A 12,035-nucleotide genomic window follows, 5' to 3' on the forward strand; every position below is an offset into this window, starting at 1 on the left:
GGTCACAGGTAATTATACACAGTTATCTTACACCCAGTTATTCATTAACCATGAGGTACTACTACACAGAAGGTGTAGGGGGAGACATGGAAATCAGTCATAAGCCATTTACGCAAGAATGTTCCTCCACTTTGGTTTTGTTTTTCAGCTTCCAAAATATCATCAGGAATTAAAAAGGATGACCAAACTTTATACATTGAAACCTCTAACTGGGACTGAGAGAAAATGCTAGAGTGATAGCAACACCAAATAGATGAGCAAAGGAGAAGAATGTCTCTCTCTCAAAAAAAAAATAAAAATCTCCTAGAATACACAAAAACTGTATTCTACTTTCATTTATATTGATTCTTTAGGATCTATACTAATCAGTACTTAAGTGATCATAGGTGATTTCTGAAAACTTCCCTTTACCCATACCAAAATGCAGAAGGAATCCAAATGATTTCAGTCTGATTTACTCTTGTATCTCCCAGCCTGTTACCTGTATCATCTTTGACTTCACTGTATCTTAAGTACACACATCTTGACTGACTATTTATCGATGAAGTTTCTAACACCTTTTCCTTCTCACCTCAGTAACCATAATCTTGATTCATTTATACTCTTTCAAGAGGCTGTTCCAATCATTACTTTGCATGATAACTTGAGACATCATGCTCATTTTTATGATTTCATGTGGTCTCCCTCATTTCTTCTGCATGAAAATAATTGACTCGTTCTCCTTTGTTTTCCTAGCCTATCCTAGCTACTTCTCATCCTTTAAATACACTATTTCTATCTGTGATGTCAGCATTCACCACCCATTTGTTGAGCTTCATACAAACATGTCTGTGTTTCCTCTTGTGCTGTACATAGCAATTGCTCTTTGGAAGTACCCACAGAGCAGCTAACTCCTTCCTCTCCTCAAAATGTCTCCGTTTCTCCTGGAAATGATGCCTACAAATGAGGTAGATATCACAGTTTACTGAGAACACTGTTAATCCAGCTAACCAACACTTCATGATAGCTGTTTTTTTCTCTGATATTACATCTAGTGTTAACAAAAGAAGATGAAATTATTAAAATTCTATCACCTGTCCAGATCCCAGATTTTGGAAACACCTTCACGTAGATATGTCTTGCATGTGTTAATCATTTGATTAGTGATTTTAAGAAGAAGAGATGTCATGCGCTCTGATGTGTTGTAGTATGGTGACATACAGTAGATCATGCAGACAGCATTCATTAAGCTGGGTACGTGTTCCATCACTGTTACCTACAAGAGGAAAAAATGAGGAAGTCAATAATTCAAATTTCCTAAGAGCATAGAGGAAAATGTGACAGCTCTGGGAATATGTTTATCAGTGGATAAAATTTTTTTTGATTGTAACACCTTGTTCTTGTAGACACATCATTATGAATTGGACCATCCGATTCGCTCATGGAGACCTAACACACTATGTCCAACAGAAAAAAGTGGGGAATTGGTTACGAATAAATGAGTAGGCCTTCTTCCAGAGCAGATTTTCCAAAGGAAAAGCAGAGGCCACACTCTTTTTGACCATGGCCTCCAGGATGTGAAAATATTATAGTCTGCTTTGCAAAGAAATAAGCTGCCTAAGGAAAAAAAAAGGCATATATTAGATTAGTTCAAGGAAAAAAAAAAAAAAAAAAAAAAAAAAAGTTGGGCTGCGAAAGGAAGTACAAGAAGAAAGCTGGCTTCCTTTTGCTCATTTTGCCTACATCAGAAATGAAATGTGGAAAGGGGAGGAAAGGCAGCAGTAATCTGTATTTTACTGCAGCTACTGAACTGTAGAGTTCTCTGTCCCCCAGAAAGGTTTCACAGAAATGCATCAAGTCAATGCTCATCAGTCAAATGCATCACAAAAGACAGTCACTGACCTAGAAGAAGATAAAAAGGCATGGTATCTAAAAGTTAAGTCCAATATGGCAGAACAGTGCATATTTGCAGAATAAAAGCAGTGGAAAATAGCACAATGGATTCAAACGGAATTCAGGCTTTGAGAATAAAACATAAAAAACTTGTAAACAGCGGTGTTATGGGTAGGTGTATGTCACAGAGACAACTGAATGTGACATTAGGTTTGAAAGGAGCTTGGAAAAACATGAACTATTGCTTATTTTCCCGTGCCCTTCATTTATCTCCTGAAATGACAACAACCTCCCCCACAAAAAGTAGTATTATCTCTAGCTTATTCAAAATTTGTAAACTTAATTCATTAATGCTGTAGGAGTTAATTTGTCCACTAATCATTAAGCATAGGGTTTAAATACTGAAAGGAGGAATATCTTTCTTTCATCAGAAAACAGCCTTTTCTTTCTTTTCTAAATTCCATGTTAAGTGGTTTTATTCAAAGTACTACTTACAGGGGAAGCAATGGCAAGTGGGCCAAAAAATTTATCCAAAGTATATAAATATCTGACATTGTTTTTAGCTTCATTGGCAGCAATTGTTACATTACCATCCTGAATGGAAATAAGAAGAACAGAGTTAATACTGCTAAAATTTACAGAAAAGCTTCCTGAACTTACAGTGCATGCTACTACAGGATTATAATTCCAAAACTTGATGGGAACTTGATAGCATGGTTTAGATAATCCAATTTACATTCTAGAATCATTCTAGCATGATACAAATGTTTTTGTTGTTGGTTGTGTTTGTTTGCTTTTTTTAATTACCTGACATTAGTTCTTGTCTTGACTGACAAGAACTGACATGCTCCTTGAAATATACCAGGGTGATTCCAACTCAAACATCTTTTTTTAATAAGCACTTTTTAGGACAAATGAATTCACAACTAATGTCTGTATACCTTTCTATTTATGACAAGTGGAACTTTCCAGTTCTTAGGAAGCTACATGTATGAAGAAAGGAATCTAGTTCATTTTCCTTGACTTGTTCTACTCTGAACAGACACTATCATCCAAATTCCATTTATAATAAAAGCATGCAAATATGTTAAGCACAACATGAAAAACTCAGCAAGATGACTATTTTCCTGGTCTATTTTCAAAATGGTAATAATATCTTTTATATAAGTGTTAGAAGATCTACATTCTAGTGTTTTCAGGTGTCAGATTGCCCATATGTGGCTTACAACTTGTTTTCTGGCCTGTCCAAAATGCTTACTAAGTTTAGATAACAGATATCCACTTATCTGAAGTAGTGGTTATGCTACAAGGAGCCAGCTGTCAATATTTCTACAAGCAATATGATAAACTTTCAGACATCACTAATGTTGGCTGCATAGGGCACAGCTGGATGACATAAAAATGTTGTATTGCTGCATTGCTTTACTTCTGCACAGCCATTCCACCCATCTTTAAGAGACATGTTACAAGAGCACTGACTTCCTTTCAAGTTATCTATTTAACTTCAGGATCATTGGCGTTTCAACAAAGGGAGGACAAACCACAGTATAAAGACAGCATAAACACTTGAACTGTTCTTAAGAGTTGTGTGTTCACTTTTATGTATATAACAAATATAGTACTGTATTAATTTTAAACAACTTTTATTAAAACATAGTAATTACCAGCTCTTTCCACTGCTTTAATGTCTTTGATCTTGCTGCCTGAAGAATACTTATAATTTTCTTTACTCTTGAACTCTTGATCTCATCTAAAAGGCTTTGAAGAAGGAAACACATTTAAATCTTTCTTTAGAATCAGAGCTTACATTTATTTAAATTTAAAAAAATATATATTTTTAACCTGTTAAATGATGACATTCTTGACTTCCAATATTCCAGCTCTGCAGATGGACCAATGTCACCAGTTTCTCTTCTCATTTGCTCACTCTCCACTAAAACTTGTCTGATCTGTTTGATCCAAATCATTAACGCTTCTTCAAGTTTCTCTGTGACCTCTCTGTTACTGCCTTCAAAATCAAAGAGCAGGACTGTTTTGTAAGTACCAAAAAATAAATACTTTGTTTTTAACTATAGAGGTTAAATATCCTTGACAAACATAAGTTGAGACTCTATGTAAATTGAGTATATTTAAATCACTGACCAACAATAGGAATAGATTTAAGACTAAGATAAGAAGATGTACACACATATCTACCTACTCAGTTACTATTGTAAATCCTTTACAATAAGAACAGTTGATAGAGGGAGTTTCTAACAGAAAAAACAGTGATGTGGTTTGGTGACAATCATGTATCAGATGTCCAACAATTCCACTAAATATGATGTGCGTATTTTTCTGCTCATGTTTGTTAAGTAACAGCTTACTTCTCAGCATTTCTGTCTTTCTGCCATTGCAGCCTATTTCACACTAAAAGCATCACATAAAGGACACCATTATCAACAGACACAAAATCCCTGTTATTTATAAGTCAGCACACCTTTTAGATTGTTCTAGCAGGTGAAAAACTCCAGTTTACTTAGTGCATTATGTTTAGGACTTGTTCACCTTGAACTATTAAATGGGTCTAAAGAACTTGTTTAGCCATTTAACATTACTGTCTCATCTTAAAAGCCACCAGTTCTTCTTTGGAAGCTGGTCTAATATAGGAAGTTAGGCTAACACAGGGCGGAGAGGGACTGTAGAAGTATTGACTGGTTTGGCATGATTTCACTCTGAAATTCCTTGTGGTGATAAGAAAGGGCAGAAGGCTAATGTTCAAAGAGACAACCACTCATTTCCACACACATATATATATGTATATATACACATAAATAATTTTATATAAATATGCCTTTTTTGACTCACAGTCCTTGGACTTAATATTACATAAGATTTCCCCAGTATCAAAAAAAAAAACAAAGATGTATACACACTAGTACTTGACTACACTTGGTAAACACTTAGCCAGCACACCAGGAAGAACAGAGGCCAACATGTACACAAAGGTAGGTAAGGAACCACCCAATCCTTTAAGATCTAAAGGATAGGGAAAAGATTGATAACTTTATGATTAGACGATCATAAACCTGGCAAGAGTCAACAGAAAAATGTATATAGCTCATGGAAGATGAATTAATTCTTCAAGGTAAATCTTTATGAATAGCATAACACTAGTTTTCTTAGAAACAGCATCACTGTTGTGTTTATCTTGTTGTAGGAATTACTCACCTGCAGTTATGTAGTCAGATGGGTTCTGTAAATTGCTGATATAAATATCAATATCCACTTTTGCGAGCTGGATTTTGTCTTCTAGATTCTGTCTCGATGATGACAAAGTACCCACGAATCTATCCACTGAATACAGGAAGTCTTGTATCTGGCTGTCCTTCAGACCTTCTTTCACAGCCCCCCAGTGCTGATTGTTTCACAATTTATGAATATAAAAATATATAAATAATTAAAACGTAAAACCAGAGCCAAACTCTCTCTTTTTTTTTTCTTTTCTTTTCTTTTTTTTTTTTTTTTAATACCAATGGGCTTTTTAACTTATTTAACAAAGATTTATCAGTATGCCCTTTCAACTACACTAATCAGTACTATATGCACAAATATTTTCAAGTGTGCATTAATTTAATTAGTCTGTTAGACAAGAAGGGACAAACAAGCATAAATATCTCAAGAAATAAAAATGCATCCCTCTTCTCACTGTCCTCAAAGTCAGTTGCCACCTATTTTTTTCTCCCAGTCTGATTTGGCACCCTCTGAAAAGAGTTATGGAGATTCTAATCTCCTTTATTGCGCCTGGGTTAGAGAAAAGAATAGCATAAAATAATAGGATATGACACCATCATTCTCAACAGACACGAAGCTTTACTACATTTATTACTTCTGAACATGTTACTCTGGAAGCAACAGAACCAACTATGATGCTTTGCCTGTTCCATAAAACAATAATAACTCAAAGAAGTTGGATATCCTGGCTGCAATACGGTGCTTCCCCTCCACAATCTAGAATAAAATCATGGACTGATCTTTAATTCTGCCAGAAGGACTTGGCACTTCCTTCAGTCCAAGTTTAACCTAGTTTTAATTAAATCATCACAGTTTTGCCTTAGTATGATGGTTGCGCTATTTTCTTCTTTGTCATGAGCATTACAGCTGCCGCTATTGCTTGAAAATAAACACTAACTGGAAGAATTTTAAACACTTAAATACAAATTGCATGACTCTCATAAAAGCCTATATGAGACTTTTATCTTTTTGTGTCCCCTGCTTTATGTTCATCTGATGCAAAAAGGGGACTGCAGCAGTCACTTGCCTTAATTCCAACTGTTGTTTAAAATATATATATATATATATGTATATATATGTATATATGATTACCTGTTGGGATTTAAGTGCTGGTATCATGATCTGGGATAATAAAAATTCCAGGCCCTCAAGGATATTTCCATTAGAACAATCAAATACACCAAAATTCACCTCCTTTGGGAAGAAACAGAAGTTAGCAAAGTGTATGTAAACTTTTACAACATTTTTCTATTTGAGGGAAATGCATGGAACACAAATACGTATAACTCATAACTCTCTACATTCCATGAGGATATTGTCCCCCAGATACAGAATTTGGATTTGATATAAACTAAAACTCAACTGGAAATTCCAAGGCTCGTCCATTAGTTTCAGTCACCAGAAAACTCTGTCCCATATTGTAGTAACACTCCAACAAGTAGTTAAGATTAACTTGATATCAGTACATTAATTAACCTTAAGAAAATTTTATGTCTACATTTCTCTTGTAGAGGAGCAGTTTCTGACCACCATAAGTGTCTAAGAGAAAGGATAACAAATGTATCAGGCAAGAAAAGTCACACCCAGCAGCACAGTTCTCTCCAATTCATTATTCATGGGAAGCAACAAGCAGTGCATTGCCAAAGACGGGGATAGAGAGAGTCAGTACTGCTGAGTAAAATTCAACTGCAGAATTTAAAACATAAATTGGAGCGAGTGAAGAACTGCATATTTCCCAGTGCTATTCATTTATGAACCAGTCAGCTGTTCTGTTACTGGCATTTTGCCCATAAATGCACACATCCTGAACGTGGGCCGTGTGCCCTCTATTACCCATACCAACTAGCTGTTACGCCCCTGGGTGCATCTCTCTTAGAAGAGAGTGGGTCTCATTCACAGCTTCTGAACTGCACAAACAAACACTGTTTTTCTGCCTTCATCATAATGAAGGTTTCACCAATCTGTGGGAAAGAGTACTAAGTTCTGCCCTGGAAGCTTCTACTCCCAACTTTTTCCCATGCAATGATTCCGGAGTGTTTTAGGAATGGCAACCACAAATGAAATTTTGTAAGGGATTTAATATTCTTGTCTATCTTGATTAATAATTTTATTAATGTTTTTCTTGCTAGTTCCACACTTGAATGCAAAAAGAAGAGTGTTTAAGACAATTAGTTGTCATGCATGGGTAGAATACTATTTCCAAAAAATATTACAGTATAATAATCTCAATAAAGTACAAAAGGATAGAAAGCCCTTCTTCAAAAGTGTGAGGAGTTATGGATGAACAGTCAAGGCATCATTCTTAATGTATTCCACCTAAAGTTTGAGTACCTCTTCACAAAAGAAGAAGATGCCCTAGACAGAAAGTCACAGATAAACACAGTTCCCATAAAGCAGTGCCTGAAGAAGTGCATTGTATCCCTGGAAGTGTTTAAGGCCAGCCTGGATGGGTCTTTGAGCAACGTGGTCTAGTGAAGGTGTCCCTGCCCATGGCAGCAGGGTTGGAATTTGATCATCTTTAAGGTCCCTTCCAACCCAAACCATTCTATGATACTATGATACAAGGAAGAACAGGTTTCTTTTGCATGTCATTTCATAATAATGAATCTTTATTAGTTTAAATCTTGTTTTTAACAAGATTGCACGTAGCTACTTTCCTAAGCATTAGAACACTACTTTATCACACATACCTCTTCTGATGAAAAAGAACTTTCGTTAAAAATACAACTAAACTTTTTCATGAAAATACTCCCCACTTCTTTTCCTGATTCCAGGAGAACTTCTGCGTGAATAAGGGTCTAAGAAAATCTTAAATGCACTCTAAGCACTGCATGATTTTGTCTGACCTGAGAAATGTTTGATGCAGTTATAACTTTATCTGATGTCCTTAGAAAAAATGCACAAGTTCCTGTAAAGTTCTGTAAAAAGCACAAAATACATATGGTTAAAAAGAATACACACATAGAGTAAAAATAATTTACTTTGTAACTTGCTAAAATGCTGAAAACAAAATTGCAAAAAAATATGTATATATATTACTCAAATAAGATAGAGAACCATTTGTAAAATATTTAAGAATCTGTCTCTCTCAAATCAAACACTGATTTTTCTCCAGCTGACATAAGAATGTGAGAAACACCCTTCTGTGCAGAGCAGAGCAGTCCAGTATCACAACTCTGACATGAAAATGCAGTTTATGGAGGGCTTGTGAACTAGGCTACTTCGTGTGCTCCATTCCTCTCCTATTTCCGCACCAGCTGCAACAGTTGTTTGTGAGCTGTTAGATGACATGGTCCTGTCTTGTCATTTTAGCACCCATTTATGAACCTACCCATCTTATTGTCTAATCCTTTTCTGAGCTCACTGACATAAATTCAGTGAAGAAAACTATATACTCAGCTTTCTTTAAAGTACTTTTCATTGGTATTTAGACCAGAATGAATCAATTTAAAATGGCATTTATGTCATTTATTGTTGAAAAGAAACTGAAAGATTACTCAGAACTACTGAACCAAGTGTTTCTAATATCTATTTTCATCTTTTTGATGGGCTCAAGTAATGTAAGTTTCAAATCAGTACCATAAACAATGCTTATTTTTACTCTATAAAATAATAACTCAACCAAAAGAAATTTGAAAAGCCCTTCCAATTGATTCAGTTCACAAATTGTACACAAGAATGTATAGCCCAGTTTACAGTAAATATGATTCAATTGTATAATTTAATTTGTGATATTCTTTGTTATATATTGAGCTGATCTTACACGATACCATTGTGCTAGACAGTGTCGGCATGTGCAAGCAGAACATTACACACTGTCTATTGGAAAAGAAGACAATGAAAATACATTTTTCTGCAGAAATATATCAACTTTGTCCCAATGTTCTGTTTTTCAGTAACAAAGCTCAAAAGGAAATTTGGTGCCACTGAAGTTTTAAACCTAGTCCTCCTCAAGCTATTTAGAAATAAAAAAGAAACAAGCAGTTTTTCACTTATAACTTTTTTTTTTTTTTTAATGCTTTTTATTATCATTTCAGTGGTTAGCAAATGAAAACTCCTTAGGCTTCCAGTCTGCAGTCCTGATATAGTCCACTTTTGGTGAAAGTATGCTTCCAAAAATAGAAAAAATCATCCATATTTTGTGATTATTTTTGGATTCTTCATTTCTGCTAAGCTTTCACATGGCAATACCAGAGAGTAATGCTTTCATACTCTCCTGTTCTCAAACAATTCCCTTCTGTCTTGACAAGTAACAATATATGACTTATATAATTTTGCCACGTAGTTACTTGGCAGCAGGTCATTGCTAATAGAGTGGGAGAAGGGGCCTGCTCTTTTCAAAAGCTTCTCCCAGCAGAGAATACTGGAGCACTTCTCAGTAGCAGCACTATAATAAGGTTATTAAGCTCACATTTGGTTCTATACCCTAGTTTTGTATTAGAAACCAAGAAACGTTTGGGGTGTGGGCCCTCTCCCTTCATGTACTCTGCGGTATGCTCACAGAAAAGATTGCTTAAACTCTGGGATGATCATGGCTGACCATCACTCTTTAGCATCATACTCCTCTAGTAAAAGGGAAATTAAAAATAAATAAGAAAATGAATTAGAAATCTTAAAGACTATTCTGAATACACTCCTGAATAATGCTTATGCATTACAGTAAGGAGGTTGGTATAAGTACTAGAATGGAATAAATGAATTATTAAAGGTATTTTTGAAGTAATGTGCATTATATGCAAGGAAATACAAAAACACTGAAGAACTGCATTTTTAAATTAGAAGTGCATGAGCATGGGAAAATACTGAAGCATGTAATCAATAACAAAAACTTTGAGAAATGCAACCTTTAACAAGGGTTTATTTGACTTGCTCTCTTCTTAGATGGCAACATCCATCAATCTCCATTTCTTTCCAGATCAGCTTTACTGGTGAATTCCACTCTCAGCTCAAGAAATGTTGGGAGATCTTGCATTATTAGAACGTGGATTAAGTACTTGAATACCTATCCAAGAACTACAAAAATCTGCTTTAATACTGCACAGCTGTTATGGGTTTGTTGTTGTTCTTGCTGTTTTTCATTATTTTACCTTGCAAGTGTCATGTAATGAATTTTTCAACCATACCTCAGTAGCATCCATGGTAAGAAATAACTTCTTCTGAAGCATACTGTTTGTTGACCCATCCGACCTCAATGAAGCATTCGACTTCTGCTAAAAATTAAATTATAAATAAGAGGTTAATAAAATAAAAACAAGTATTACACAGATACATTGTCCTATTTTAATATGTGAATTACAACAAATCTCATTTTAAATCAATTAATAGTACCCAACCTGTAAGGTTGACTTTATCTGGGGAATAAGCTTTGCACAAATTCCACAATCCCCAGTAAACAGTTTCATAAATCTGCTATTTCAGAAAAAAAAAATAAAATCAAAGAATGAGAAAAATCTCAGAAAATATAATGAAAGTGATTCTGAAGTATTTCATGGAGAAACTTCCTCCATGGAAACAAACTGCATGTCTCACAGAAAGAGTTGCATGCCTGGTCTGCAAAGTCATAAACTAATTGAGAGCAGAATTCTAAAGGAACTCTGTCAGATAGATCCTGCCAACAACACAGATAAATTTTGTTTTATGCCTAAGTCTTTAATCATATATCACTCTGAAAAACTTTCTCTCTGAGAAGACTTGCTGCCCCTGGGTCCCTCTCTGTTGAGATACCTTTCTCCACTACAACATTTTCTCCTTGAAGCAACAAAATATTTAAGCTTAATCAAGACCTACTTCCCTCTAATTTTCTGTCACACACATAAATAGAGAAAAATCCATTGAAACTTGGAAGAATATAAGAGAAAATTATGTGGAAGTAGCCTGCGGGTGTCTCTCTTTCAAGTTTGAGGAGAGGCTCATTCCTAAAAAGACAAATGATTAGTTCCTGCTGGACCAAATATATGATGTGTGACATATAGTCGCGTCTCCCACATTCTAAGCCAAATCCCATCTCCTCATCCCTATGCAGAGTCTAAAAGAAACATTATGTACCTAAGCTGTCAAAGGCGAGAGAAGAGCAGAAGTGAAGAAAGAATGTTTGAGAAATCTTGGTAAGAATATGCCTACTTTGGCTCTGGCCAAAGGTCTGCCCAGGTCAGTATTTTGTCTCAGAGAATGACCAAAAATGGCTAAAAACACGACAAACTTGTCACCAGCCCTAAACAATCTCCAAATATTGACAGAACAGTCAGTTTAATGAGATCTCTGGATTCATCAGAATGAGGTGATAAAGATGGAATTCATAATTTCCATCAGTAACATTTATTTTTTTATGCTATGATACTTTTGCAACAATATTTTAATAAATTCATGTTTTAACGACTAAAAAGATCAAAACAAATTAAATCTGTTTTAAACAAATAATTAAATCCAGAAACAAAATGTTTTACTTAAGCCATGCTGGGCATTCATTCCTGGCTTGTCAGTTAAGGAAAACACTTTCCAGATTTTAGTCTCATCTTGATTCAAGTCAGAAGAACATGTTCCTCCCAGAAATGTGCATACGCAGTCCCAGTGAAAGGAAAAACAGATTAAACTCTTTCGACAGCTGAGCTGATTCTATGCTTTGCAAATTCTCTAAGCAATTCCAACAATACTGAAAAGTACAGGTTATAATGAACCTGTAATTCATTCCTGCACTTCACTGAGAGTCAAGCATTATCCATCAGCTTTTGTTCCCAACAAGCCTGAAGTAACACCTCTGCTGACCAGAATATTAAGCCACTTTAGTTTACAAAAGAATTTTTCACCCTTTTGAATCAGTGCTTTGTCCATACTAGAGTTGGTGGAATTCAAACTGAAAGAAGACAAAGCGATTCTTACACAAGCAATTCACC

General features: G+C 35.2%; 1 protein-coding gene across 1 annotated transcript in view; it reads right to left on the reverse strand.

The window, feature by feature from the left end:
• The window catches only part of LOC116485621 (dynein heavy chain 5, axonemal-like), a 145,789-nt gene that overhangs the window by 129,026 nt on the left and 4,728 nt on the right, over nucleotides 1–12,035 (reverse strand). The window contains exons 4-11 of the mRNA XM_032181113.1: nucleotides 10,269–10,355; nucleotides 7,992–8,063; nucleotides 6,238–6,339; nucleotides 5,083–5,269; nucleotides 3,715–3,880; nucleotides 3,537–3,630; nucleotides 2,368–2,466; nucleotides 1,074–1,255 (exon numbers count right to left, since the gene is read on the reverse strand). Coding sequence (XP_032037004.1) covers nucleotides 1,074–1,255; nucleotides 2,368–2,466; nucleotides 3,537–3,630; nucleotides 3,715–3,880; nucleotides 5,083–5,269; nucleotides 6,238–6,339; nucleotides 7,992–8,063; nucleotides 10,269–10,355 — 989 coding nt within the window. The remainder of the gene's footprint in view (nucleotides 1–1,073; nucleotides 1,256–2,367; nucleotides 2,467–3,536; nucleotides 3,631–3,714; nucleotides 3,881–5,082; nucleotides 5,270–6,237; nucleotides 6,340–7,991; nucleotides 8,064–10,268; nucleotides 10,356–12,035) is intronic.

Source organism: Aythya fuligula, chromosome 2 (genome assembly GCF_009819795.1).
Source record: "Aythya fuligula isolate bAytFul2 chromosome 2, bAytFul2.pri, whole genome shotgun sequence".
Taxonomy (NCBI): domain Eukaryota; kingdom Metazoa; phylum Chordata; class Aves; order Anseriformes; family Anatidae; genus Aythya; species Aythya fuligula.